The 25,094-nt window shown below is 33.5% G+C and overlaps 8 protein-coding genes across 8 annotated transcripts; 5 read left to right on the top strand and 3 right to left on the bottom strand.

Moving 5' to 3' along the window:
- Positions 1–24: 24 nt before the first annotated feature.
- Positions 25–4,629, bottom strand: MONOS_10666 (DNA replication licensing factor MCM3). The gene is made up of 11 exons (XM_067863134.1): positions 4,578–4,629; positions 4,403–4,506; positions 4,084–4,307; positions 3,879–4,009; positions 3,676–3,796; positions 3,457–3,574; positions 3,020–3,262; positions 2,540–2,903; positions 1,499–2,440; positions 560–1,293; positions 25–368 (listed from the first exon to the last, which is right to left on the bottom strand). The coding sequence occupies exons 1-11, from the start codon at positions 4,605–4,607 to the stop codon at positions 149–151; spliced, it is 3,231 nt and encodes a 1,076-aa protein (XP_067733434.1). The 5' UTR covers positions 4,608–4,629; the 3' UTR covers positions 25–148.
- Positions 4,630–4,664: 35 nt separating this feature from the next.
- Positions 4,665–6,261, top strand: MONOS_10665 (uncharacterized protein). Its single transcript, XM_067863133.1, has 6 exons — positions 4,665–4,686; positions 4,772–4,899; positions 4,960–5,097; positions 5,193–5,495; positions 5,573–5,864; positions 6,008–6,261. Exons 1-6 carry the CDS (start codon positions 4,671–4,673, stop codon positions 6,094–6,096), a joined length of 966 nt encoding a protein of 321 aa, XP_067733435.1. The 5' UTR covers positions 4,665–4,670; the 3' UTR covers positions 6,097–6,261.
- A 20-nt stretch (positions 6,262–6,281) lies between these two features.
- Positions 6,282–8,807, top strand: MONOS_10664 (putative CDK5 regulatory subunit-associated protein 3). Its single transcript, XM_067863132.1, has 9 exons — positions 6,282–6,531; positions 6,589–6,716; positions 6,763–6,830; positions 6,881–7,110; positions 7,235–7,293; positions 7,409–7,494; positions 7,574–8,311; positions 8,424–8,579; positions 8,679–8,807. The coding sequence occupies exons 1-9, from the start codon at positions 6,315–6,317 to the stop codon at positions 8,764–8,766; spliced, it is 1,770 nt and encodes a 589-aa protein (XP_067733436.1). The 5' UTR covers positions 6,282–6,314; the 3' UTR covers positions 8,767–8,807.
- A 4-nt stretch (positions 8,808–8,811) lies between these two features.
- On the bottom strand, positions 8,812–9,518 carry MONOS_10663 (putative transcription factor S). The gene is made up of 3 exons (XM_067863131.1): positions 9,324–9,518; positions 9,121–9,216; positions 8,812–9,029 (listed from the first exon to the last, which is right to left on the bottom strand). The coding sequence occupies exons 1-3, from the start codon at positions 9,397–9,399 to the stop codon at positions 8,908–8,910; spliced, it is 294 nt and encodes a 97-aa protein (XP_067733437.1). The 5' UTR covers positions 9,400–9,518; the 3' UTR covers positions 8,812–8,907.
- A 141-nt stretch (positions 9,519–9,659) lies between these two features.
- Positions 9,660–12,822, top strand: MONOS_10662 (uncharacterized protein; the record flags this gene model as incomplete). The annotated part of the gene is made up of 3 exons (XM_067863130.1): positions 9,660–9,693; positions 9,781–10,434; positions 10,550–12,822. 3 exons carry the CDS (start codon positions 9,660–9,662, stop codon positions 12,700–12,702), a joined length of 2,841 nt encoding a protein of 946 aa, XP_067733438.1. The 3' UTR covers positions 12,703–12,822.
- Positions 12,823–12,841: 19 nt separating this feature from the next.
- MONOS_10661 (putative collagen beta-1,O-galactosyltransferase) lies at positions 12,842–16,431 on the bottom strand (the record flags this gene model as incomplete). The annotated part of the gene is made up of 4 exons (XM_067863129.1): positions 12,842–13,776; positions 14,741–15,698; positions 15,801–16,307; positions 16,356–16,431. The coding sequence occupies 4 exons, from the start codon at positions 16,429–16,431 to the stop codon at positions 12,945–12,947; spliced, it is 2,373 nt and encodes a 790-aa protein (XP_067733439.1). The 3' UTR covers positions 12,842–12,944.
- A 418-nt stretch (positions 16,432–16,849) lies between these two features.
- On the top strand, positions 16,850–18,486 carry MONOS_10660 (putative WD repeat containing protein; the record flags this gene model as incomplete). The annotated part of the gene is made up of 8 exons (XM_067863128.1): positions 16,850–17,052; positions 17,159–17,264; positions 17,337–17,422; positions 17,484–17,573; positions 17,627–17,694; positions 17,846–17,954; positions 18,012–18,126; positions 18,253–18,486. The coding sequence occupies 8 exons, from the start codon at positions 16,850–16,852 to the stop codon at positions 18,484–18,486; spliced, it is 1,011 nt and encodes a 336-aa protein (XP_067733440.1).
- A 639-nt stretch (positions 18,487–19,125) lies between these two features.
- On the top strand, positions 19,126–22,423 carry MONOS_10659 (putative 5' nucleotidase family protein). The gene is made up of 8 exons (XM_067863126.1): positions 19,126–19,246; positions 19,332–19,474; positions 19,539–19,699; positions 19,757–20,655; positions 20,838–20,963; positions 21,163–21,266; positions 21,345–21,445; positions 21,526–22,423. The coding sequence occupies exons 1-8, from the start codon at positions 19,156–19,158 to the stop codon at positions 21,563–21,565; spliced, it is 1,665 nt and encodes a 554-aa protein (XP_067733441.1). The 5' UTR covers positions 19,126–19,155; the 3' UTR covers positions 21,566–22,423.
- Positions 22,424–25,094: the final 2,671 nt, after the last annotated feature.

Here is a 25,094-nt window from a genome sequence, read left to right on the forward strand (position 1 = left end):
ATAAAAGAAAAATAAAGAAAGAAGAGAATAAGAAAGAATATTATTTGTTGGTGAAAGAAGAAAACATAACATGAAAAACAATGACGTGGAGGTGAATTGTGAAAAATTTCCAATCATTTGAATCTGTCAAAGACGAATGAAAGGAAGTTTACTGAATGAAAGTGAGTATTCTTTTCTTTTTATCATACACAAACGGGCACGCATCGTCCTCACGGCACCAATTCTCCATAATGACATGGGCATCTTCCTCGCTGAACGGTGAATTTGTCACATTTCTGTTGATCTTCTCCAAATAGTCACTAATTTTCTGAGACTTACGATCTTCTTCACTTGCTATGTCGTAAATCAGATTCTTGAATTCCTCGATTCTGATAATTAGAAGTTAAAATAAAATTGTAATAACATTTCATTGAAGAATAAAGCAAATAAAAAAATGAATGGCAATGAATAATAAATCATAAGATTCAAAAATAAAATAACTATAAATGTTTATGGTTCATGCAAAGTGAACCATTTAAAAAAACAAATAATCAAAAAGAAAACTTTCTAATAAACAAACCTTTCTTCCGTCAAAGTAGATTCATCCTCTTCCACATTTTCTTCCACAATTTCTTTCTTTTCATCACTTTCTATTGTTCGTTCTTCTTGTTTTTCTCTCACTTCAACTTCTGGTTCAATATCCATTGCAGATGGATTTTGCTCAATTTCTTCTTCTTTCTCTTCAACATCCATTCTTTTTGTTTGAACTTCCTTCTTCTGTTTCCTTCCTCTTCCTTTTTGCTTCTTCTCTGTCTTTTGCTCATTCGGCTTCACTTCTTCCTCTCCCTCTTCTTCAACAATATTCACCGTTTTGACCTTCTTATTGCCCAACGAGTCTTGTGCTTCTTCAAGTTTTGAAGCATCAGCTTTCCCAGCAGCAGATGAAGAAGTTGCAGACGATCCTTTTTTACCTTTGCGTTCTCCTTTCGTTTCGACTTCCACAACATCATTTTCAGATTCCTCAGATTTGTCTTTCTTTTCATCTTTCCCATCATCCCCTTCCGAATGATCGCCATCATCTCCATAGTCTTCTTCATCGTCTCCATCATCATCGCTGCTTTCACTGGAATCTTCACTGCCCCATTCATCATCCTCGTGCATCCTTCCACTTCTCTTCTTTTGCATTTTCTTCTTCTTCTCCTGTTGCTTTCTCGCTCTTTCAGCTAATCGTGCTTGTTTCATCAGAAGTTGAATTGGGATTGGATGAATGTTGATTGTGTGACGGTACAAGTTAATTGCTACAAGTGCATCAATCTATTAGTTACGATATTGAAAATAACAATGATAAATCAAACGAAAATATTAAACAATGAATGATGGTCAAATATTCGTAAAAAGAAAATTGTGATAATTGAAAAAGAATACGAAATAATCTATGATTTCTTAAACATCATCAATTTGAATTCATTTTACACAATAACAGACAAACGAACAAAGAAATCTCTCTTTCTCAACATACCTCTTCCACAATCTTTGACAATCTCATCTTCGCATGTGCAGTTGCCAACCGAATGAGTGTCTCCAACGTTCTCGCAGTGATTGGAACGGTCTTCTTGATCTCTTCCATCGCCCTCAGCTCTGCAAACTCCTGTGCCAACTTCTCACACACGGCTTCTGACAGCATGGGATGTGTTCGCTTTGCCAGCTCAATGAACTTCTTGAGGAAGGCAATCGACAAAACGTGCTCATCGCGATTGGCAACGGTGTTGTGCACAATATCAAACAAAGTTGTTGGGGCAGACGATAAATCAGCCTCGTCGCCTGCATCTAGCTCCATTGCTGAAGAACTTAAAGAGAGAGAAGAAGATGAGGAAGAAGATGATGCTGAAGAAGATGATGAAGAAGAACTCGAAGTAGATGTTGAAGCCATCAAATTGTTTATGAATTTTTCTATTCTTTGCAAATCATCGACAATCACATCATCTTCATCTTCTTCGATTTCATTTTCTTCTTCAATGTCCATCTTGGATGAAGAACTTTCTTTCTTTCCTCTTCCTCTTCCTTTCCCTTTCTTTTTCCCTTTCCCTTTCTCTGCTTCAACCTCTTTCTTCCCTTTCTTCCCTTTCTTTTTCTCTGCCTCTTCGTCAACATCAATCACTTGCTCAATCGCTCCCGTCTGCTTCCCATCATTCACACCAGCCGTTCTTGTAGTTGATGCATACTCTGTTGTGAATGCTCTGTTGATGCCATCGTCATTGTCACTGTGGATGTTCGATGTGGAGCCTGTTTGGCTGACTGCCCCTTGTTCTCCCACAAACGTGTGCAGCTTCAAAACATGTCCAGCTAAATCGCGATCACGTTGTGCAGATGGTGTGTCAAGCACAATAAACAGAAGATCGAAACGAGATAGAAGAGAATCTGGAAGCGCTACGTTAAATTGAACGGATTTCGTATCATCGTACTGAAATGGAAATAAAATATGATATTAAAATAATAATTATTATTTTTCGAAACACCAAGAAATTAAGCTTAAAATGCAATTGCTAAACATTCATCAAACCTGCCCATAAACAGGGTTAGCAGCAGCAATAACAGAGCATCTTGCGTTCATCTGTGCGTGCATTCCTCCTTTCTGAATAGTCACCGTCTGCTGCTCCATCACTTCATGCATCGCCACACGATCACTCTCGCTCATTTTGTCAAACTCATCCACACACACAACACCCCTGTCTGCCAACACCATTGCACCAGCCTCCAATCTCCTCTCTTTTGTCTCGGAGTCTGTCACCACAGCAGCCGTCAAACCAACACCGGTTGAGCCTCGTCCTGTCGTCATAACTGAAACAGGTGCAATGGCCGAGACAAAGCGAAGAAGCTGCGATTTTGCAGTTGACGGATCTCCAACAAGAAGAATGTTGATGTCACTGTAAAAAGAAGTTTTCATTTGTTAGTTGTTATTCGAAGATAATCGAACAAAATCAAAAGTTAAAAAAAAAACAAAAATACAGAAATTAAAAAATTTCCTCAAAAACATTCAAACCCTCTCAGATGTGATCCTCCGTATGTTGTTTTTTCCTCTCCTCCAAGAAGCATCATCAAGACAGCTTCCTTAATGCGTTCGTGGCCAAAAATGAACGGCGCTACAGATTTTGAGAGAAGTTTAAGAAGTGAAGTGGGACCTAGCTCATTCACTAAGCGCGAAATGATACGTGTGTCCGATGGTGTGAGTGAGTTGATGTCAAGATGATGACGAGTCATAATGTTGTTGGCAATCAGGATCATTCTAATGGGGGTTTACGGTGGGAACAAAAGAAAAAGAAGAAGAAGAAGTTAGTGTTGCGATTGTGGTGGAAATGTTGTTGTTTATAATTTTTAAAACATTAAAACATTGACGAATTCGAAAAAAATAATAAACAGAAAAATAGAAAACAAAAGAAATAAAGATTCATCTCATTTTCTGTAAATATCAATCCAAACTTTGAAGAGGTTGCAGATAATGTCCCAAGGCTATTTCCAACAGCTAAATAAACACCAACGATACGAACACGATCTCCTGCTTTAACTCTGTCAACTAAGTCATCAAAAAGGACAATATCTGCAAAATTTTACAAAAGATTTGAATAAAAAGATGAGAATCAGCAAAAAGCCAGGAAAATTAAAAAGAATTATTTCTAATGCTGGAAAAATAAAACAGACCGACGGAGCGAGGAAGCTGTCCAGCAGGCGCTCTTTCAGGCATTTCCTGAATTGTTATCATCTGCTGATCTTGAAAGATGCTCAATCCAAACTCTGTTGTAATTGGATTTCCTTTTTCGTCCTATAAAGTTTGACAAAAATGAAAATACATTTTAGATTTGTTGAAGCTCAATTTTGAAGTCAAGGATTTCAAATAATCACACCGTTGTTGGATATGTTGTTCCAGTTGGAGGTCCAGACAAAGATAAAGCATCTCTGTATTCTCTATAAAACATCTGACCAGTTGCGTCACAGTAATGAGTTGTGAGAACAGCCTTTGGATGAGGAAGAGATACTGTTAGATTTTTTTATTTCAAATTAATATTAAAAATGTGAGGATATATTTTTAATAAGTAAAATAAAATCAACCTTTTGTAACGATTCCTTCAACCATAACAGTATTACCGCTGAATTCAGCTCTTAGTCCTCTTGGAGTGCAAGAACGTCGACCAAAAGATCCAATGAATCCAAACGGAATATCTCCATCTGGAAGGATAAAACCATCAGCATCTGGTGACTGACATTTTTGCTCCATTTGTAGGCGGAGGGCAGTGTGAAGCTTTGGATAAGCTGTCATTGGAGAATATATAAATCTTCAAGTGTAGTTTTATTTATTTATATATTACAAATTGAAAATTAGAATTATAACATTAAAAGTTCATAAATATATCAATTATTATTTGCATACTCATCTGCGAGATCTTTAGAGTATTGACGAATCAGATCAATGTTAAAAATTATGCGTTCGCGACGCTTTTGTAAAAAGTGATTTATTTGTTCGTCATATTGTTCCTAAATTGTTCATTGAGAGTTGTACACAAAATAATAAAATGCACATAATAGTAGGATATTTGTATTATTACCTGTAAAAGCGTGGTTATTTCTTGATTCATAAATTATTATAATCCTATTTGAATTTGCTAAACTTAGTATGGATTGGATCATAAACGATCAAAATGCAACTTCATGCTCGTTTGTAATTTATCATTGTGAAAAATAATTTTAATCTTTATTAAAATATTTAATAATTTTATTCGAATATTCTGCAATTTTTCAGTCGTGAAGAAGCAGTCAGAAACTTTAAAACAATGCCCTGTTGGTTCTGCTGATTGGTCAACAATGGCAAAAAATATGAAACGCCTTTCTGTCATTGCATTAATGGAAAATTCTGTTCCACTTAAAAAGGCACTTTTTTCAACTATATTTATCATATTTTTTAAATTGCAAAATTTTATTTTTCAAAAGGGAGAAAATCTTTGGGCATCAAGCCGTTACTCTGTTCGTGCTCTAATCGAGACAGGCAGACATCTTCAATGCATTCCAATTTTAAATAGTTTTTACAAATGGAGGGTCGAGACTTTGGCTAATCCATCGAAAATTGAGGTTTTTTTGAAAATTTTTCTTAAACAAAAATTCACAATTGAATACTTTCTTTTGACATCATAAACTACATGCTATACATCCTTTCATTTTTGTAGGAAGCAGCTCGAGAAGGGGCAGTACCTCTTTCAGAGATGACGAGGAGAATTGAACAATTTGAAGCAACTCTTGGACTTGTCACGTTCTGCCTTCTTAACACATATGACGCTTTGCAGACGATGTCAGCTCCATCGCTTGTTGAGCACTGTTCATACGTTATTTCTTCTGCTGTTGCACATCCAGAGTTATATTTATCTCATCCTTTAAAAGATAAAACTCAACCTATCCTTTGTTTGCTGTATATCTATGAGATTCTGAGACTTGGAGAAGATGTGCCAAATGATAAATCGTTTTATCAAGCAGTTTGCTATGAATTATTTAAGTATTTTTTGATAATTTTACAAAATAATCATTATTGTTTGAAAATCAATGAATAAAGATTGTTGATGGAAAACTTTTCTCTCTTTCACTTCGCTTTTTGAATGCTCATCACGATACCATTCCACAAGCTCAATTAAGCGTTTGCCTAGAAGCTCTTGCTCTGATAGCAGGACATGAGCTATTTGATTTAAACGAGCACATCAAAATTTCTACTAAAACTGATGCATACGCTGGAGCTTCTTCCTCTTCAACGCCATCTGATCAGCCAACTTCATCATCATCTACACCATCTTCTCAACCATTGCCTGATGATGGCTCTGCAGGCGTTTCCCTTTGCCAAACGTTCAAAGGTTTATTATTGTTATTATTTATTTATTTTTTTATAAAATTTTTTTGTAAATAATACTTAAAAATTTTGTGCTTCTCGTTTGACAAATGTTGCTATCTTTCAATATTTAATTTTTTATGTAATTTTTTGACTAACTTTTTCAAGCTTCTGTTTTGGATCCTTTCATAACGAAAAATCCCGGACGCCGTCCAGGACTTCAGCCATTGACGCGGGCGATTAACAAAGCGAAATGAAATAGATGATCATCGACAATTTATATTTTCATTCACAAGCTATCAACCTCATTCACCCATCTCAAATTTGTAAATTTTTTTAAATTTATTGTTGTTTTCTGTTATTTGCAGATTTTAGAATGTAAAGATATTCTAAATTCAAATGAAAAGATTGCAATTAAAAAATTTAAGAAATAATTTGTGTAGGGAAGATCAAATAATTCTTTGACACGAGATAAATGACAACTCTCTCATTTGACTTACCAGACGAAAATCAGCCTCAGCAAACACAGCAATCATTTATTTCATTTGATACTCTTTTTGCTTATTTTGTTGATAAAAAAGTTCTGAATGCATCGTTTGTAACTCAATCAAAAAATCTAACAACACAGATAAAAAGCGGATTTCAGGCATTGCCTGACGAAATCAGGGAAAATTTTGATGATAAAAAAGATCGTATGAACACAGCCATCGTTTTATATTATAATTTATTTCATGTTTGAAATTATTCAGTTCTTCATTTTTGGAATTGTGAAGCAATATTTAATGAACTAATGAAAAGACCAAATTCATCCAAGAAAGATTTTTTCGGAAGATATGTTGACCCTGAAATTAAGAAATGGAATAATATTATGACACAGGTTTTGAAGCTTTTTATTCTGTTTCGTCAAATTATTTTTTTCAAAGTTTCAAAAAAACAATTTACACATTGGCCACGCTGCTCAAATTTTGGCGAGAACAATTCAATTGGATTTGTGTGTTCTTCACATTATCTTTTTTTTGAAACATCTTTTTCTTTAATCAGGCCTGGGATTCGAAAAGGAATTACAAGATATTCATCAGAAATTGATACTCTTGTTAAAAAACGAACCGAGCAATTGAAATCTGCAGCTGCTTTTCAAAAAGAATTTGATCATGAATGTGCTTTAATTCACGCAAAAGGTAGTTCAGATCTATCTACTGCCATTAAAGCACAATCCGAACAAATACCTTCAATTATTGCAAAATATATATATACTTATATAACAACATCATGTTTGCTTCAATTTGTTATGAAATTTGTTTTGTAAAGTTATAATTTCGCATTTTACATTTCTGATAATTTTTGGTATATTTTTAATTTTTTTAAAAAAAAATTAATTTTGAATTTGTGCTTCAGCAAGCTTTATCGCAGCATTAAAATTATACGAGAAATTTAGCAAGCAAAAAGCACCAAAGGTATGAAATTTTCTTTTATTTGTTCTTTGATAATATTTTGGTTATTTACACCAATATCTTATCAACTTTATTCAATTATGAAAAATAAATATTAAAACATGCATTTTTCATAAAGTCAACAAAATGGACAGAAAGAAAAATGACAAAAGAAGGCTTTCCAGCTCCATTATCTACACTCTACTGCGTAATGGCTTTATCTGAGTCTGCAACCTTTTTCAATTTGAAAATTGAGTTTTCATTGCGAATAATTATGATTTTAACTATACTTTTTTTTCTCCAGATCATTTTTGAGTACAATCATGAATGAACCTTGGAAACCTTCTTTTTCTTCAACAAAAGAGGAAAGAGCTTCACCTACTCCTCTTCAAAAATCTGCATCTCAAGCATCAACTTTGTCTTCTTCAGCTTCTGCATCCTCTTCTTCTTCTTCTGCTTCTGCTTCATCTCCATCTCCATCTTCTGCCCCATCTCCATCTCCATCTCCATCATCATCATCTTCTTCATCTTCTTCCGGTGATGATGACATTGACTGGGGCGACTTCGACGATGATTTAGCGTTCAGCTACGATGTTGAGGAAGTTGACGATGGAGCATCTTCAACAGGCGCCTCTGCGGACTCTGCAGCAGATGCCATTTGTGTTGTCGAGGAAGGAACTGAAGAAGTCATTTCACCGAAGACAGAAGAAGAGGAGAACCGGCTGTTTCTGGCAGCGCTGGGCGAATCGTCTGACCGCAATGCCCTGCACCGCGACATTCTGGAGATCAAATCGTTCATCGAGCAGCGAATTGTCGAGGCTTCGTCGAGTGACCACAGCACCACCACGTCGATTGCTGCAGCATATTCTTCAGTCAGCAAGGGAGAGAAAGGCGGTTCAGGTGGCTCGAGCGGTCTGGATGCAGCAGACGTGTCTGTGCCGATGTCCACACTGAAGCAGATGCAAACCGCATTGCAGAAGGCGATTGAAGGGGCAAAAGAGAAGAAACTCGAACATTTGATCCTCCTCAAGAACAGTCCAAGGTGTGTTCTGCTAATTAGTTGTGTGGTCAATTAAGTTCACGTTTAATTGAATCCAACGATTAATTTGTTCATATGAATAATTTTCTTTCTTGTGCCTATCTCAATCCTACAGTTATGTGCTGCGTTTGGTAAGTTCTATTCAGACAAAGAAAGATTCTGCAAACAGAATGACTCAACAGGCAAAGCGCACAAGCGTTATGATTGAAGAAGCCCAACGCCAAGTTGATAGGCAGAATAAGATACTTGCTGATTATCTCACAAAGATTAGGTATCAAATTGTGTTTTGCTTAAATTGCTTTTATTAATGTATTTTTTTATCTTGAAAATTGTATTTCCATTTTTCATTTTTATTTCGTAAATCATCTAGAAACCTTGCGACTTGCATTGAGCAGAGCTATAATAAGCTGTCAGTTGCAGAGAAAAAATTGAATATTATCGGAATACCCACAAAATAACATTTCACTTTTTATTCTTTAAATAATATGTTCTTGCAAACTGTTTTAAGTTTCTAAATACTTTGAGATATTTTTTTCTTCAAAGATTGAACAAAAAATTACTGAAAAGAATGAATAACACAAATTGCTTTCCCAATTAAATCACTCTCTCCAATTGAGCTTACACTTAACACATTTATAGAAATGAGTTGCTGGCTCATCAGCAGAACGTGTTTGCATTTCGAAATGATATGCCTCGTTATGTCCACATCTTGGGCATTGTGCTTCAAATTGGAAGATAAAGGTAATTAAATTTTTAAAATATATTACAAAAAAGAGAGGTTGCATTAAATGATATATTTTTACAAAGCACACCGAGATTAGTTGTTGCTGCCTGGGCCATTGCTTCATCACCTCCAAGTACATCATCAACTTTCTTTTTAACGAGAGGAACCTCCTCAACAATTTTTTCTAGAGAGATAATTAAAGTGCAAAAAATTAGTTAACAGTCGTTTATTATTTGTAAATGTTTGATAAAATGGCATTATTGGAAATATTTATTAATCATGATATCATACCAGTTACAACATGTACAAACGTGCAAGTAGGGCATATGAATCTTAGCCCACTTGTTTGGTCGGGATCGACTGTCATTAAGTTCGAACAATTCAAACTGAGGTCAAATTAGTCAAAAAATTTAAACAATCAATTTCACTTTTACATTAATCACAAAAATTAAAATAAATTTAAAATTGAAAATAAAAAACAACGAATCAGCAAATATTCTCCTTTAAAAAGATTTTTTTCAACTCTCTTCCACCAAACCAGAATAACATTTTGATCAATTATTATTATACCCTTAAATAAATAATTCAATAAGGAAAATTTTTCTCCAATTTTTCTTTAAAGCCAAAATGTCATTGGACAGACTTAGGGAGTTAGATAAAAGTATTTTCTTCGTTTTATGTCAGATATTTAACTGGAATTATATTTTCTTTGATTAACTTAAAAATTTTTGTAATTTATTTATTTAAGAACACAATCCAATTATCATTGGAGAATATGAAAAACATACAAAAGGATTTGGATCTAAGATGCTTGCAAAGATGGGATTTAAAGGGAGATTGGGAAAATTCGAACAAGGAATTGAAAAACCAATAGAAGCTGTTGTTTTGCCCCCTAGAATGGGAATTCAATCCAAAGCTGACCTCCATAAAAAGAGAAACAAGTATAATGAAAGAGATGATGATGAAAACTTCGATGAGGAAAAAAGCGAGACAGCGATTGAGAAGATTATTAGAGAGGAAAAAGAGGAAAAAAAAAAGAGAAGAGCAAGATGGAAAAAAAAAGATGACCAAGAAGATTCTCAAAGCAGCGATGAAGAGTCATCCGAAATGCCCTATTTTGAATTTGGAAAAGATGTCCAGGAAAGAGAAAAAGCACTCAAAGAAAAACGTCGCCTGAAACCAATTTATAAAACCCAAGAACAGTTCACTTCAGAAAATTTTGGAATTTCAAACCCGCAATCATATGCCTCTGTCACGTTTGTTGATATGACAGGACCCGAACAACAAGTTTATTCGTCATATGCAGATTATGTTTCATCCAAAGCGCAAACTGCTTCAATACAAGCAGCCGGTAATACTTGTGATCTGTCACAGAGAATGCAACAAAGAATAAACTTTTTACGTATGTAGAAGCATCTTTATTTTGTTTTCAAAGTTTATTTTAACTGTGATACCTTTCAATCATATTTATTTTCAAAAATATTTTTTTTTCGATTTTATTTTTATCAATTTCTCAGACAGCGAAATATCATCAGAACAAGGAAAAAGTCGTGAATGCAGCAACGCACTCAAAATCACAGAAATAGAAGTAGCTGAGAAAAAGAAGGTTGTCAAACAGAAAGAAGATCAACAAAGAGAAGTGGAAGAGTTACGCAAGCTCACTTCTTCATTCTTGGAGAAGGCAAATCAAGTTAAAAAACAGATGGAAGAGATTTTGAAGAAGATCCAGAACAGAAACCGTAGAATTGGAGAAGACTCTCCCACATTGGGTCAAAAGGAGAATGAGAAGGAGAGGGAGTGGAATGCAATGGATATTGAAGAAGAGGCAGAGCATAGCGATAGCGACGAATCTGATGTGGTTATCGTTCATCAGCCAGGAGCATCACTTCAAGGCAGACAAAGAAAAGATGATTTTTTGCTAAGCAATGAAGAAAATATGTCATCTCAGTCACAATCTCATTCAGAGCTTCCCAATCAAATAACTTCATCTTCTGCTTCCGATTCTCTTTCTCCTGCTGAGCAAAAAAAGCTTGCCTTTGCGATTTTGTCACTGGGCGCTGCTTTTTCAGACATTGAATCGAAGTTTCCGTCGTCATTTTCCGCATTTCACATGATTCGCCTCGTCACATCAACAATCATTCCAATTCTCCGATTGTTTTTCACGTCACGTGCACAGAACTCTTCATCCACTTCATCTGCATTCAATTCAACCTTTGCTTCTTCTTCTTCTTCTTCTTCTTCTTCTTCTTCTTCTTCTTCTTTTGCTTCAAGTTCACTTCCAACTACCTCTTATACCCCAATCATTTCCACCCCCCAATCCACATATGTTTTCTGGGAAGGCATTCCTCGCGACTCTTCATTGCTGCTGTCTGTCATTGTACAGTGGAAGCGAATCATATTTTCTCCGCCGTCTTCCTTCAGAAATTCTGCTTCTGTGAATGCTGCAGACACCTCGCTCCTGTCGCATCTCTCGCTGGCTGCTCAAAGAGAAGAGGAGAAAGCAGAAATTGTTGAAGCTGCGGTGATCTACAAAAAGCTGATGGAGGATGTGGTTGGGCCGGTTGTGGAGTGTTTGATAGAGGAATGCTGGATGAAGGACACGTGGGACAAGGAAGAAAAGGACGAAAGGAGCCAAATGGGAAAAGAAAAGTCAAAAATGGAAAAAAACAAGGGAATAGGCAAAAATAAAAAGTCGAAAGTTAAAAAAGAAGCGAAGCCAGTTTCAATATGGGATGAAAATGAAGAAGAGGAAGGTGAAGAGGAAGAAGAAGATGATGATAGAGAAAAGCCAATTGAAGTTGGAAGCGAACAAAGCGATTCGAACAACAGCGACGATGTGGTTGTTGTTCCGTCACCTTCTCCATCAAAATCTCCTTCTCACTCGCAAATACCATCTTCAATAAACTCTTTTCTTCGAAAGCTGCGGAAGCTTTTGGTTGTTCCTAAGCCTTTCACTTCTCCATTCCCCACTTCATTCTCTTATGCTGTTGCTGCTCCCCAGAATTCTCCTGTTTGGGCTGCTTTTATTCTTCTTGGAGAAGAGCGATGGAATCAGCTGATAAAAAAATCAGTCATTCCACAACTTTGCACGTCTTTTGATGCGCATTGGATGAAGAAAAAGAAAGCAAGTTCAAAAAAAACAGCTGCTTCCTCAAACAACTCTTCATCTGATGAGCGTAGAGAGAGTGATAATCAAGTGTCGATTATTCCTCTTGTCAGGCAGAGCATCAAATGGACTTCGTTTCTTTCTCCGTCTGTGAGGCATGCTTTCTACCATTCGCACTTTTTCGCTGGGTGGAAGAGCGAAGCAGCAGAAAAGATGGACACGTTGTATCGTTGTGTGCAAATAGCAGAGGCGCGAAGGATAGCTTGCCTTCAGAAAGACTCTGAGAAGATGGATGACAGTGCAGGAGAAGACGGAGGGAAAGAAGAAGATGAAGAAGATGAAGAAAAAGAAGAAAAAGAAGAGACGAAGGAGATGCTGCGTGCATTGAGCATTGAATGTCAAAATATGGTGAAGTGGTTTGTTGGGTGGAAGCAGGAGTTTTCCACCATTTGGAGCAAGAAAATATGCCATCACTTTGAAGTTGCCTTGAAGGACATTTCACAAAAGACACAGCAAATGCAGCAAATAATGCAATTACACACTCAGAAAAATGAATCAACTTAAAAATATTTTCCACTTCAAAAAAAAAAAATTACTTTTTGTTTTGAAATTTTTTAATCAAAAAAATAACACTTCAAAATAAATGATTATTTGCAACATATAAAACGTAATTTTATCAGACAATTAAAAAGAAATATATTAATTTCGAAGCGCTTTTTTGATTCATTATTTTCATCAAGACAAATTTAAAAATGTTTTGTGAATAAAAAAACTATTATTTTTTAGAATGTAATGAAATTTGGCTATTAATCACTCCATTCTTTGGTTTTTCCTTTCCATTTTGTTACATTCAGCTCCAACTGAATATCTGTTCCAGTTCTAACTTGTGGATGTTGAATTACGAGTGGATTTCCTTTCAACATGTAACACTTCAGCATCCCATTTAAATAGGGAAGCCAGATTAAATCAGCAACCTGTGGATATATTGTATTGCTTATTCCAATCAATTTTTCTGCTGCTTTTGCTCCATTAACAATATAGGCATGAGCCCCTGCTGTCCATTTCATTCGACAAAGTTGAGGTGAGATGCTTGAAGAGCATTGCCCCCACAATGTCCCAAGGAATAAAACATCCCATTCTTCTGGAAGCTCTTTCATAACGTTTAAAAGCTTTTGAACAAATCTTTTTGTCAGTTTTGCATCGTCCTCTAAAATAAGAACAGGCTTATCAATCTTCATTTCGATTGACTTTTCAACAATTTCAAAGTACACTTGTAAATGGCTTTGCCAACATCCTATCGCACCATAATGTTGATAGTTCGATCCTGCTGTTTCCTTCAAACGAGTAAAGTTAAACCTAGTTCTCGGATGAATTCTTCTCATCATTCTACGAAAATCTTGTGATTCGAATGTTTCATTTAATCTTTTTCCATCAACCGCAGGAAATACAGTAAAGCGTAAAAAGTTGTTTTCAAGTTGCTGTGCAATATATTCCCTTCTATCTTTTCTGCGCTCAAGGTTTATGACATAAACATCTGAAAGTCCGATTGAATTGAGATATTGATCATTCGGCATTTTCTGGAAGTTATCGCGAATAGCTTCAGCAATACTTAAATCTGATTTTAGCTTTGAGGAAGTCCTTACGTAAATTCCAAACAATATGCAAAATGTTGCCAAACACAAAACAATAAGAAAATTCAATCCAGAATCAATAAAGCGCAATTTCTTTTGAAATACCATCATTCATCAAAATCTCTATATTTTTAATATCAAAAGTCAATGAGCTTCACAAAAAATTTTTTTCTTTCACAACAAAAAGTCAATTTTTAATAACAAAATACAAAAAAATAAATTTATGGTCAATCTTTCGATCTTATTGAAAAAAGCGCAAATTTTCAATGAAAAAGAAAAAATGATTTTAAAGAATAATATTTTCATTTTATGTGTTCTACAAGTTGCACTGTTAATTCTGAGTTGTTATGCTTTTTAAACATTTTTTATTGAAACTGTTCAGAAAAGAGTGAAATTGTTTGCTGTAAGAAAAGCAATACATGCAAATTCATTAACATTAAAAGCTTATTCATCATAAATGCCAACTAAACAGGAGGAAAAGTGTAAAATGATTCCCAAAAAGAGAAAGCTTTTTTTAAGCATTTTCAAGTTTTCAACAATGAACTGTTGATGATTTAACAATAACACTCACATAGCTCATCCAGCGTATTTTTCACATTGACTCAATAATATCAAAATTTTGAATGTTTCAAACAAATGCGCTGCATCAACGTATTTGAAGTTAATGAAAGCGATACCAGATGAAGTTTAATATAAATGAGAAAATATTTAACTTCAAGATTCTTACAAGCCATTTTAATATTTCTAAAATATATTTCTCCATTTTAATTAAAATCTAATTTTTATATCACCGCAGAATTCACAGACAAAATTGCATTGTAGAGCAAATATGCTAGTTTATAAAATGCAATTTTCAAATCACCGAGGCTCAATTGTCGCAAAAAAGGGTGTTCTTTCAGTAAATAGCTTTCGTTCATTTCCATCTTTGGTACAAATTGATAACAGTGTTTTTTCTGCCCACATGCCCATACAGTATGGAATGGTAAACAAAAGCAAAAAGAATGTCATCCATTCCTTCTTCCTCTCCATATTCCAGAAACATCCTCTTCGCCTGATTCCGTTTTTCCTCTTTTTGTTTTGCGACAGAATCTGAATTCTCATCTGGCTTTGATGAATCCAAAAAATATTCGGATGTGAAGTCAATAATGTCCCATGCTGTCATTGTCGTGTCGATGATGCGATGATCCTGAACAAAAAGATTAAGAATGCCTGACATGCAGTTGCTCGAATTCATCATCTGCAAAAGATAAGCAGCAATATCCTCCTCTCCAGAACTGATATATTTATTGCTTTTCAATAGTACTTTTTGTTCTCTTGATTCCGATATATTCCCAGTTGCTCTTCTCGTTTGCATTTGATCATCATTTTCGGTCTTTTGTTCATTTCTTAGTGGACGAGATATTTCTGACTTATCCACATCGACGGCTGCCTTTAATATTGATTGCAATGTATTAACAGCACATTCGCGCCATGCACTTGAACATGATTTCAAAGAAGATGCGAATAAATGGAGAAGGCACTCATCTTCCAAAAAGGCACACACGCACGCTGCACAACCTGTACAGATGGACCAAATTAACTCGCAGCAATGCAACATCAGATCAACAATAGCAGCGCTTCTATTCCATATCGGCTCGAAAAGCTTGTTGTGAAATGTCCTTGGAAATGTCTCATCTTTCAAGTCGCAGCAGGATGAATCGCCAACGCATGTCTGAATCATCGTCACTACGAACTTCACAAGGCGCTTATCATCCGCCACTTCCCTGCAAAGTGCCTCATCTTCAAATAGAAGATTCTCAATCAGTGAGATTGCCTCGGATGCAACGCAAAGCTGATCTTTGGACAGTTGGACTTTGATGCAAGAAATATGATGGCAGAAATGGATGCCAAGAAGATGGATGTTCTTTTTCTTTGCAATAAGCTTATTCTCTGAAAACAGAAAATGAACAATTAATTCGTTTTTCAATTCACATTAATATGCGAAACTCAATCTTCTAGAAAAATTACTTCATGGATAAAAATAGTTCTAACCTTTGTCAGAGACAACGCAAATAAGTGCACCAAGCAACTCGGCAGTAAATTCGTAATTATGAGAAAGCTTGATAGATTTTGGAGGAGCCATCAGAAGTTGCATAATTGAGTCTATGCATTCATTTAACAAGTTCATCTCCATGCTTTTCTCTTTGTTGAGGTAGCAAATCGATAGCATTGCTCTCAAAGCAATCTCGTCCATCTCAACGCTCCCCAGAAACGTGCCCTCCAGAAGTGAACCAACTCCAAAAAATAATTTCATCTTCATCTCAGAAAAATATTGATCTGTTTCGTTGAGCGCCAAGTTTTTCGAAATCTCGTATATGATGCTAAAGAAAATTGAAGCCGATTTTGCGTCGAGATTCTTTCCAATTCTTTGGAATTCCTCTCCAAAGTTTGAAGGAAGTTTGCTCCGACATTGCTCAATGGAAAGCTGTCCCAAAAGACATTTTATTCTCTTTAAATATATTTCTTGATTTCCATCGCATCCGCATTGCAGAAGCAAATCTGTAACATATTTTTCATGAAAGAAAAAAAAATAAGCAAAAGCACAACCTGGCATATCATCCACATTGTCAGTCAATAAAAAAACAGTCCCAGAGACTTTTCTATGAGATGGAGTTCCGCCCATCTTTAATAAGCATTATATAAACTCCTTAACTTCGAAAAACACGAAAAGCTCTAATATTCTTTTTATATTGGGAAGTTCTCATTTTTCAATAAATGAGATTCCAGATATTTGCAACATGAAATCTTATCATTATCAAATAAAAAGAGAATTAACAACTGCTTTCATTCCGCTGTTTTTCTTTTATTTTAAATTTTCATTTTTGCATCATCTTAATAACTTAACAATTGACAAAAATCCTTATCTTTTTACTGAATGAAGTTTGTTTAACATAGAAATTCATTCAATAAATTATTGAAATCAACGAATATTTCAATTATTTTCGATCGAATTAACCAAAACAATAACAAAGAAATATAAAACTATTTGTTTCTCTGGTTGCAGAAGCCATCGATAGGAAAGAATAATCCTTCAAATTGGAATGTCTATTTCTCTGCCGAATAAGCTTGTTCAAAAGCTGGCTGGGCAGAAAGGTCCCGTTCACATTGTTCGACTTAATGAAAATGGAAATTACTGCTTCAGTGGTGGAAGAGATCGAGCCATTCATTTATGGAATCCTTTAAAAGGAAAACATGTCTATTCCTTTGAAGGAGGCCATGGCTTTGATGTTACAAGTCTTGCGATGTTTGCTTTACAAATATTTTATATCCCTTCTCATCAATTATCTTAAATTTTTTTAAAAACTGGATATATTCGTTTTGCGATTGCAATGATATTAAATTTTCAAAAGTGACACTTCGAATTCAATGTTTGCATCAGGAGGGATGGACAAGCTTGTTCTTGTTTGGGATATTGCCCATACAAGGATCAAAACTCGTCTTCGAGGTCATTCTCAGGTTTGATAATAGTATTCTCAAAATCAAATATTTTTCATTTTTATTTTTATATGTACCTTCAAATGATAACAGAAAATAAATTGTTTGGCATTCGACAAAAGCACGAACATTTTGGCTTCAGGTTCATCTGACAAAACCGTGAGACTTTGGGACATGCGGTTTGTATTCTGTGTTAGTTTGTTCGTATATGTTTAATTTTGAAATCGATTTGACAACCAGATCTCGCTCATTTACGCCCATTCAGACACTCACAGAAGCAAAAGACGGAATAACTTCGATTGAAATTCTTTCTTCAAGCATCGTCACAAGGTTCGAACATTTTCTTCTTCTTCTTTATGTTTCGCGATTTTTTTGCTTTTTAGCTCAATAGACGGATCTTTGAGAACATATGATCTTCGGACAGGGAAAGTGACAGTTGATTCAATTGGAGGTCTGAATCTCTTTCCAAAGTTATTTTCTTATTCAGCTATTTTTTTTATCTTCTTTTTTTCTTTAATGCACATGTTTCTTTTGCATAATGTTAATAAATTCTAACATTTGTGTTGTTCATCTGCGTGTCAATTGCGTGTGTGATGGTTTAGTTCCGATAACATCGATGGCTGTGTCACATGACAGAAACTGCTTTATTGCTTCCTGTCTAAGTGGTGCTGTGCACCTGGTCGATCGAATCTCAGGCGATGAGCTGAATCAGTTTGACACTTGCTCTTTCGTTTTCTTCGTGATTTATTGACTTTCTTCGTTGTACAGATTCAAAGGGCACAAACACGAGAAGTTTCAGGTGGAGTGCTGCTTCAGTGAAGACGATAGTGTTGTCATATGTGGTTCTGAAGATGGAAAGGTGTTTTTTTGGGATCTTGTTGAAGTGTGTTGCATTCGTTTTATTTTTTATTTAAACAATTGTTTCATTGTCTTCTTTATCTATTTCTTTCTTTCTTTCTTTCTTTCTTTCTGTTTTCCTGTGTCATTAATTTTTTTTTTTCTCTCTCAGGGTACTGTCGTCTGTTCACCACAGGCGCACACTTCTGTTTGTTCATCGTTGTGTTATGGGATGTGCTCGTCGCTGGGCGGACTGCCTCTTCTCGTGACAGCTTCAGCCGATGGAAGCATTTGTGTGTGGTCAGATGAAACTTTTGTAGACAAAGTTGCTGAGACAAGCAGAAAGGAGACTGTTGGAACACCGTTCATGGAGACTCGCACAAGGCTGCCCCTGCTTTTCACTTGAGTTTATCTTTCAAAATTAATTTCTTTGGATCAAGTAAAAACATCTCAAATAAAGTGTTTCTAATGGTCGGTAAAATGGAATCACTGTTTATTGAAAGAAATATCGGTATTGTGAAAGGACAGTTTCCATATTACAAAGGAATAATTAGGTATAAATGTTTGAATGTTTTTGCTTTTACAAGCATTTTTCTGTAATTTAATGTACCTCTGTTTCTACCATGCTTTGTTTTTTATACTTCAAGATAACACAAGCAATGCTACTAAATTGCTGATTTGTTTCAGATTTTATTGTTATTAACAGCACATTTATTCAGACTATGCATTCAATGCCTGAAAGAGCACTTTGCAAATGAAAAAGTTGCGAAACGGTTGAATCCAGCTATATTCCACAAATTTGAATTTATTTTATAATTAGAAGAGAGTTTTATTATTATTTTTTTCAACTTTGATGGAAATTAAAGCAAAGTGGAAGAAATTTTTTAAATTTTTTGCTTTTTCGGAGAAAATGAATATTTATTTATTCATGAAATATCATCATTCAATGAGAATTTAGAACAAAAACCTAGGCTTTAACGCATAAAAAGAAATATTTCAAAGACTCTGAAAAATATTCGTTCAATTCTCAGTTTTCTTTTCCCATACTTATTCTTAAGTCAAGATTTGGGTGAAAATGATTACAATTATTTTATTTTGCTTTGAAGCTTTGTTTGCGGTGCAGAGTAATGCCAATATAAATGTTACTATTATACACACAACTGACAGTTTTGAATTTTTAATTTGTTGCGAATTAGAAGGGTTTTTTCTCTGAAATAAAAAATGACTTTTCTTTAAATAAATAATGTTTAGTTCACGGATGGATAAACTCCCACGTTCACGATTCAAGATATGATGCTGGAGTATGGGACTTGTATAACTTTGTAGATTATTATAAAAGAACGGCTGGCCCAAATGATCTTGTTCTATTATTAGATACTGGAGATTTAACACAAGTTTGATTTATCGTTTTTAATCCTAATTTTATAAGGAAATTATTTTTTTTGGAATAACGTATAGGGAACTGGACTTAGCGATGCAACTCCAATTCAAGGACAGTTTATTTTTGATGTTATGAAGCTTTTGCCTTTTGATGGGCTTGCAATTGGGAATCATGAATTGGGTAATGAAGATTGCATTAACAATATTGCAGATAATTTTGCGCCATTTTGGAATGGAAGGTACAAATTTAGACGAATTATTTTTTTGAATACATTTTCATTATTTTATTAATTGAGGTACTTGGGATGGAACGTTGAGCATACAAATCCAAATAAAAAGCTTACAGGAGACTATTTTACGATTAAATTACCAAACAATCAGGGAAACATTCTTGTGATGGGATTTCTTTATAATATGCATGGTGCAGCGTCAAATGTAAAGATAACGCCAATTAATCAGCTTTTGACAGAAAATAGATTCCGTAAAGCGTTTTCTGAACCAAACGTTAAGATGATTATTAATTTATGTCATATTGCGACAAATGCTTCGGAAATCAAGCAACTTCATAATTTTATCTCGCAACATAAACCAGATACACCTCAATTGTATTTAACAGGCCATTCTCATCTTATCCGTACAAAAGATTTAGATACTTTAAGCACACTTGATGCAGCTACAACGTCATCACATGCATTTGCAATGGAAAGCGGTGCATTTGCAAGGCAGCTTGGATTCATTCGTTTTACACTCTCTCCAAACGGTATCCAGATGAATGAGGAAGATGGACACATGTCAAATGCAGTTTTTATCGGAGAAAACGGAATTGAAATGTTGGACGGAGGCGATCTGTCGTCCGTGTCATCAGATTCTTTGTCTTCTTCTCTTCTGTCAAAGTTGTCGTTCCAGCACTATTTTGTGAATTACAACCATAAAACCATGTTGTCGTGGACAAAGACAAACGACTCAACATTTAACACTCCAGCCGGCAACTCTATCCATCGAATGGTGAGCAGAAAGTACTATGATTTAAACCTGGGGCGAGTGATTGGCTACTCGAAGTATCACTATTACAAGAATCAACGAGTGGAGGAAGGACAGCATTCTCTCAGCCGTCTTGTTCTGGATGAAATGCTCCCAGCATGGAGATGGAATATCAACAATGCTTTCTTTATTGTAGGAACTTCTTCATTAAGAGGTGTGTGAATGCACTGCAAATTTATATTTTTATAAAAAAAATTATTGTTGAATGCATTTTTAAAGCAACTGATTTTTAAATTTTTCTCAATTTTTAACTTTTCCTTACACATTATTTTGATGCTTTTGATAATTATTTATGAAAAACCATTTGAACAATTTTTATTTTAATTTGTTTCTTAGCTGATATTTACGAAGGGACAGTAGTTGTTGATGATGTTTATGCAGTTGATCCATTTAATAATATGATGTTTGCTATAAACAATGTTTCTGGAGAACACATAAATCAATTGAAGAAAATGAGATTCGGTATGAAAATTATATGGTGTACGAATTTTTATGAAATGAAAATATTGAAAAAGAGAAATATTATCATATGAATTTGTGAAATATTGAATGCTTGTTTATTTTTCAACAATTTTTATCAATGTTTTTCATTGAATGTTGTATTCAAATCAATACCTCTCACAATCATGTTGAATTTCTATATAATTTTTACTCATTAAAGATGGAAGGACATTCTTCGATAAATATGCTGCATCATCAACTTTAATTGATCCAAATGGAAGATATACTATCATTTCTTCTGAGTATGACGCAAAAAATCTGCTGGTATGCTTTGTTTTATTGAACTTTAAAAATTTGATAATTATGAAATGATGTTTTTATATTAATTCTTCATCTAAATAGTCCGCTTTAAACACTTTTGCCCCAGGTTCTTATGCAATGAGATCGACATCTTTCTCGCTTCGTCCAATTATTCATCAGTTTATATTAAAGAACTGGAATAAGTGTGTTTTGGTTAATTTTTTAACGATAAAGATATATTAACAATATAAAATCTTAAAAATAATAATTATTATTATTGTAGTAATTCGTTTTCATCGTTTTCAGAACTAGCAGAAGAATAAGCAAGCATTTGAGCTTCATGTTGAACGATGATATAAAGTGACTGGCACATGCTAATTCTTTATTAGAATAAGTTTTTTTGATGAAATGTGAAGCTTTAGACTCTGAAGAATTATGGATAATTTGTTATTCGATTTGTTTCATTTTTGAATGGAGCATTCAGCATTTTCTGAGAGATGTTTTATTTTGATTTCGCTGAATCTTTAAAAAAATTTTAAATAATTATTTTATTTCTTTCTTTCTATTTTTTGTTACTGTTTTTTGAATTGATCAAATTGTTTTTTCTGATAATTTTTTTATCTAAACTTTTTTATTCTATTTGTTGGAATCTTTGCATTTTTAATAATATGTGAAAATTTTAAAAATTTTCAAACTTTCTTGCTTTATTCATTGAAACAAGTCTTTTTCATCAAAAGATATATTCTCTGCGGAAATTCTATGTCTGATTCTTAATTCAAAGAAAAGATAGAAACAAAAAATAAAATTAAAAATTAATAAAATATCCGAAAATAAAATTATAAAATAAATAGTTTATCAAAATGAAACAAGTTGTTATAATATCAAAAATTAAAAAAATGACATAAAATTTTTTTGAATTATCACTCATTATTTCCTTATTCAAAAATAGAAAATTTCAAATATCAAAGTGAAATTAAGAGAGCTGGACCTGATATTTGATAGATGCTTCAAATTTTTTGTTATATTGGTTATTCTTTTTGATATTTTTCTTTTGTTTAATATCTGAGTTTTTTATTAATGAACCTTATTTGATCATTTTTTGTTTTTTTATCGATTTGATTTCTCCATTATTCACAAAATCAAACATCAAATGAATTTTTGTATTCTCATAAGTTAAATGAAAAGCTTGACGAATTTTTAGCAAAAAACGATCAAATAAGGCACATTTTTTATTAACCGCGATATAAAACATTTGCGACTTTTCAAAAAAAAAAAAAATAAATAAATAAATAAAAAATAACTATAGCAGCAGAATAGACAAATGTGATTATAATAATGAAATATTTTATAATACTCTATCCCTGAAAACGTGAGAAATGTTAAAGAAATAAATCTTTATAACGATATTTTCGGATAAAAAATCATTAAGAATAAGTTATGAAACTTTGAAATCAAAAAGCTGAGAGCTGGAAGAAAATTTCCAAATATCTTTCTTATATATTCCTCTGGTTTTTTTTTAAATAAAAAGTTTAATTTATTTCAAATTAGAATTTGAAGAAAATGCATGTGAAACCCAACCTTATTTCAGTATTATGCGATTGTTGAGATTACCGCATTTTCCGGTTCTTTCCAATAATTGGTGTTTCTATCATAATTTCTATCACTCACTTTTCTAGTCAATTGTCAAATGATAAAAATAGAACACTATAATTATTGAGCTTGTTTCAGTTAAAATCAACTTATCTTTATTTTTTGATGAGAAATGCTATTGGCATTATCAACTTGAAGCTTATCTTCAATTGAAACGGTATCAACAGCATGCATTCCAAAAGAAGACTTACACTTCATTTAATCCAACTTATCTTTTCATAGTTCTTCTACAAAATTTTCTTTAATTCGTTCCTTCTTCGAGGCATGCAAAAAGAGAAAAGTCAAAATTCCTTTAAACATACAAATACTAAAAACACTCAACTACACAACTTGTCTTATCTGCAAGATTCAAACCGGACACAAAATATTAAATAAAAAAAAGAAGTTTTTTAATGAGAAAAAGAACATGTTAATCATTCAGAAACAAGAAAAATAATGAAAGAAAATTTAGAAAATTTTGAGAAATACGGAAAAAATGTTGATTTAAGTTTTTTTCATTGAAAAATAGTGCCCAATGAAAGAATTTTTAGTGATCAAAATATGTGAATTAAACTGGTTCATTTTTTCGTATTTTTAGTGTGTTGCATAAAATTGTTCTGTTGCGTCAATGAAACAAGTTCACATTTTTGAAAATTCAAGTTAATCAAAAACTGAAAAACAGAAATAAAGTAATGAGTGAAACAATTTTTTGTGCTTTGGTCAAAAAAAGTTGGAAAGCACATATTTTCGCCCAAATAAAAGAAAGCAAATCATTCAGAAATCACTTTGATCAGTTGTTGCAAAAGATTGTCGGAAAACACCAGCCCACAGTTTTCATTCATATTCCATCAATTTTCACCATTGGTAAGTGATGGCCGTTTCTTCAAACTGGAGAATCGAAAATAGAATGAAAATTATTGAGTAAAGCATTATCACTTGGAAAATTCACTAAAGAAAATATTCGTATGGCATATATTCTCCGATGATATTTGAGTGCAGACATATCAGGTTATCACGCTATTAATTATTTCTTAAAAATTTTTTTCCCATTTTAATCGGAACAAATAAAAATTGTGAAACCGTTCATGAACTTTTTGATATTGGTGAGAAAATGATATCATTGCTCCATTGAATTTCACTTGATGGAACAAATGCTCAACCTTGTTTTTTGGTTCAAAAACATTTCAATATCTTATCCCTTCGATCATTCGGCTTCCATATCTGAGTGTATTGTCAAGTTGAAATAGGAAGTTCATCATATTTTTTTCCAGAATTGTTTGAAAACTGGATATAATAAGATTTCATCCTTCATATTTACATTAAAAGAATGATTATACTAGAAATGAATGAACAGGCAGCATTAACACTTTTTTCGTATGGAATTTTCTTATCGGATAATGTCTTGGAACAACTTGCTAATGATGAAATTTTTCTATTGATTTTTCCTCCGAATACAACACATTTGCTTCAGTCATTGGATTTATCAATTTTCTCTATTTGAAAGCTTCAAATTTAACAGGTTAGGTCGGGTTTAACACACGACAGTGTGGAACATCTTTTGTGGGTTGCATTGAACGCAATATTGCAAGTTTCTTCATCGATTTCCATTTTTCCTGCTTTTAGAGAAAGTGGACTTGTGAATGATTTTCACAAAACTCCTTCGTGAGCCCAGATTTTGTGAGAAAGTTTAAAAAAAAAGAAACTGATTTTGTGAAGCGGGATGATAAATCATTGCAACTGTTTTGTGTATACAAAACCAGACCAACAGAAGGAGGAGATTGAGAAATAATGAACATTGATAAATTGAATACCATCGTTCAGAAACCCGGGAATTTTTCAGAAACCCGGACTTTTTATAAAATTTCATATATCTCGACAAGTCTCAAAAAATAAATTATAATAATTCACACATTCATACATCAGTATATAACACATCTAACCATATTGAAATTTTTATTTGTTATGCTGTATTTATAAAGAAATATATAATTTTTATTTTTGAAAATTTGACTTTAAATGAATTTTTCTATTTTTATAAAACGATTCAGTTCATCTTTTATACACATAACTTATTTTTTCAATGTTATAAATAATTCTGGTTATTTTTCATTTTCGGCAATTTGCTCTTTCCAACGGAATGAAAATCTGTCATTTTCAAAAATCACAGTCAATGGGATAACTGAAAAAATATTTTTTGTAAAACACAAAAACATACAAGTGAAT

The sequence above is a fragment of the Monocercomonoides exilis genome (genome assembly GCF_001643675.1).
Source record: "Monocercomonoides exilis strain PA203 chromosome Unknown scaffold7-2047599, whole genome shotgun sequence".
Taxonomy (NCBI): domain Eukaryota; phylum Preaxostyla; order Oxymonadida; family Polymastigidae; genus Monocercomonoides; species Monocercomonoides exilis.

Excerpts from the sequence above, each read along its gene's own strand:
- MONOS_10665 (XM_067863133.1), top strand. Across the intron at positions 4,900-4,959 it reads ATTCTGTTCCACTTAAAAAG|GGAGAAAATCTTTGGGCATC; the intron begins GCACTTTTTTCA and ends ATTTTTCAAAAG. Across the intron at positions 5,865-6,007 it reads CCTTTGCCAAACGTTCAAAG|CTTCTGTTTTGGATCCTTTC; the intron begins GTTTATTATTGT and ends AACTTTTTCAAG.
- MONOS_10659 (XM_067863126.1), top strand. The coding sequence starts at position 19,156 with ATGATTACAATTATTTTATTTTGCTTTGAAGCTTTGTTTGCGGTGCAG. Across the intron at positions 19,700-19,756 it reads GCGCCATTTTGGAATGGAAG|GTACTTGGGATGGAACGTTG; the intron begins GTACAAATTTAG and ends TTATTAATTGAG. Across the intron at positions 21,267-21,344 it reads ATGACGCAAAAAATCTGCTG|TCCGCTTTAAACACTTTTGC; the intron begins GTATGCTTTGTT and ends TCATCTAAATAG.
- MONOS_10663 (XM_067863131.1), bottom strand. The coding sequence starts at position 9,399 with ATGACAGTCGATCCCGACCAAACAAGTGGGCTAAGATTCATATGCCCT. Across the intron at positions 9,217-9,323 it reads GTTTGTACATGTTGTAACTG|AAAAAATTGTTGAGGAGGTT; the intron begins GTATGATATCAT and ends TTATCTCTCTAG. Across the intron at positions 9,030-9,120 it reads GGCAGCAACAACTAATCTCG|CACAATGCCCAAGATGTGGA; the intron begins GTGTGCTTTGTA and ends TCCAATTTGAAG.
- MONOS_10664 (XM_067863132.1), top strand. The coding sequence starts at position 6,315 with ATGACAACTCTCTCATTTGACTTACCAGACGAAAATCAGCCTCAGCAA. Across the intron at positions 7,294-7,408 it reads GCAAGCAAAAAGCACCAAAG|TCAACAAAATGGACAGAAAG; the intron begins GTATGAAATTTT and ends TTTTTCATAAAG. Across the intron at positions 8,580-8,678 it reads GATTATCTCACAAAGATTAG|AAACCTTGCGACTTGCATTG; the intron begins GTATCAAATTGT and ends TAAATCATCTAG.
- MONOS_10666 (XM_067863134.1), bottom strand. The coding sequence starts at position 4,607 with ATGAATCAAGAAATAACCACGCTTTTACAG. Across the intron at positions 4,308-4,402 it reads TCTAAAGATCTCGCAGATGA|ATTTATATATTCTCCAATGA; the intron begins GTATGCAAATAA and ends CTACACTTGAAG. Across the intron at positions 2,904-3,019 it reads GGAGGATCACATCTGAGAGG|TGACATCAACATTCTTCTTG; the intron begins GTTTGAATGTTT and ends TTCTTTTTACAG.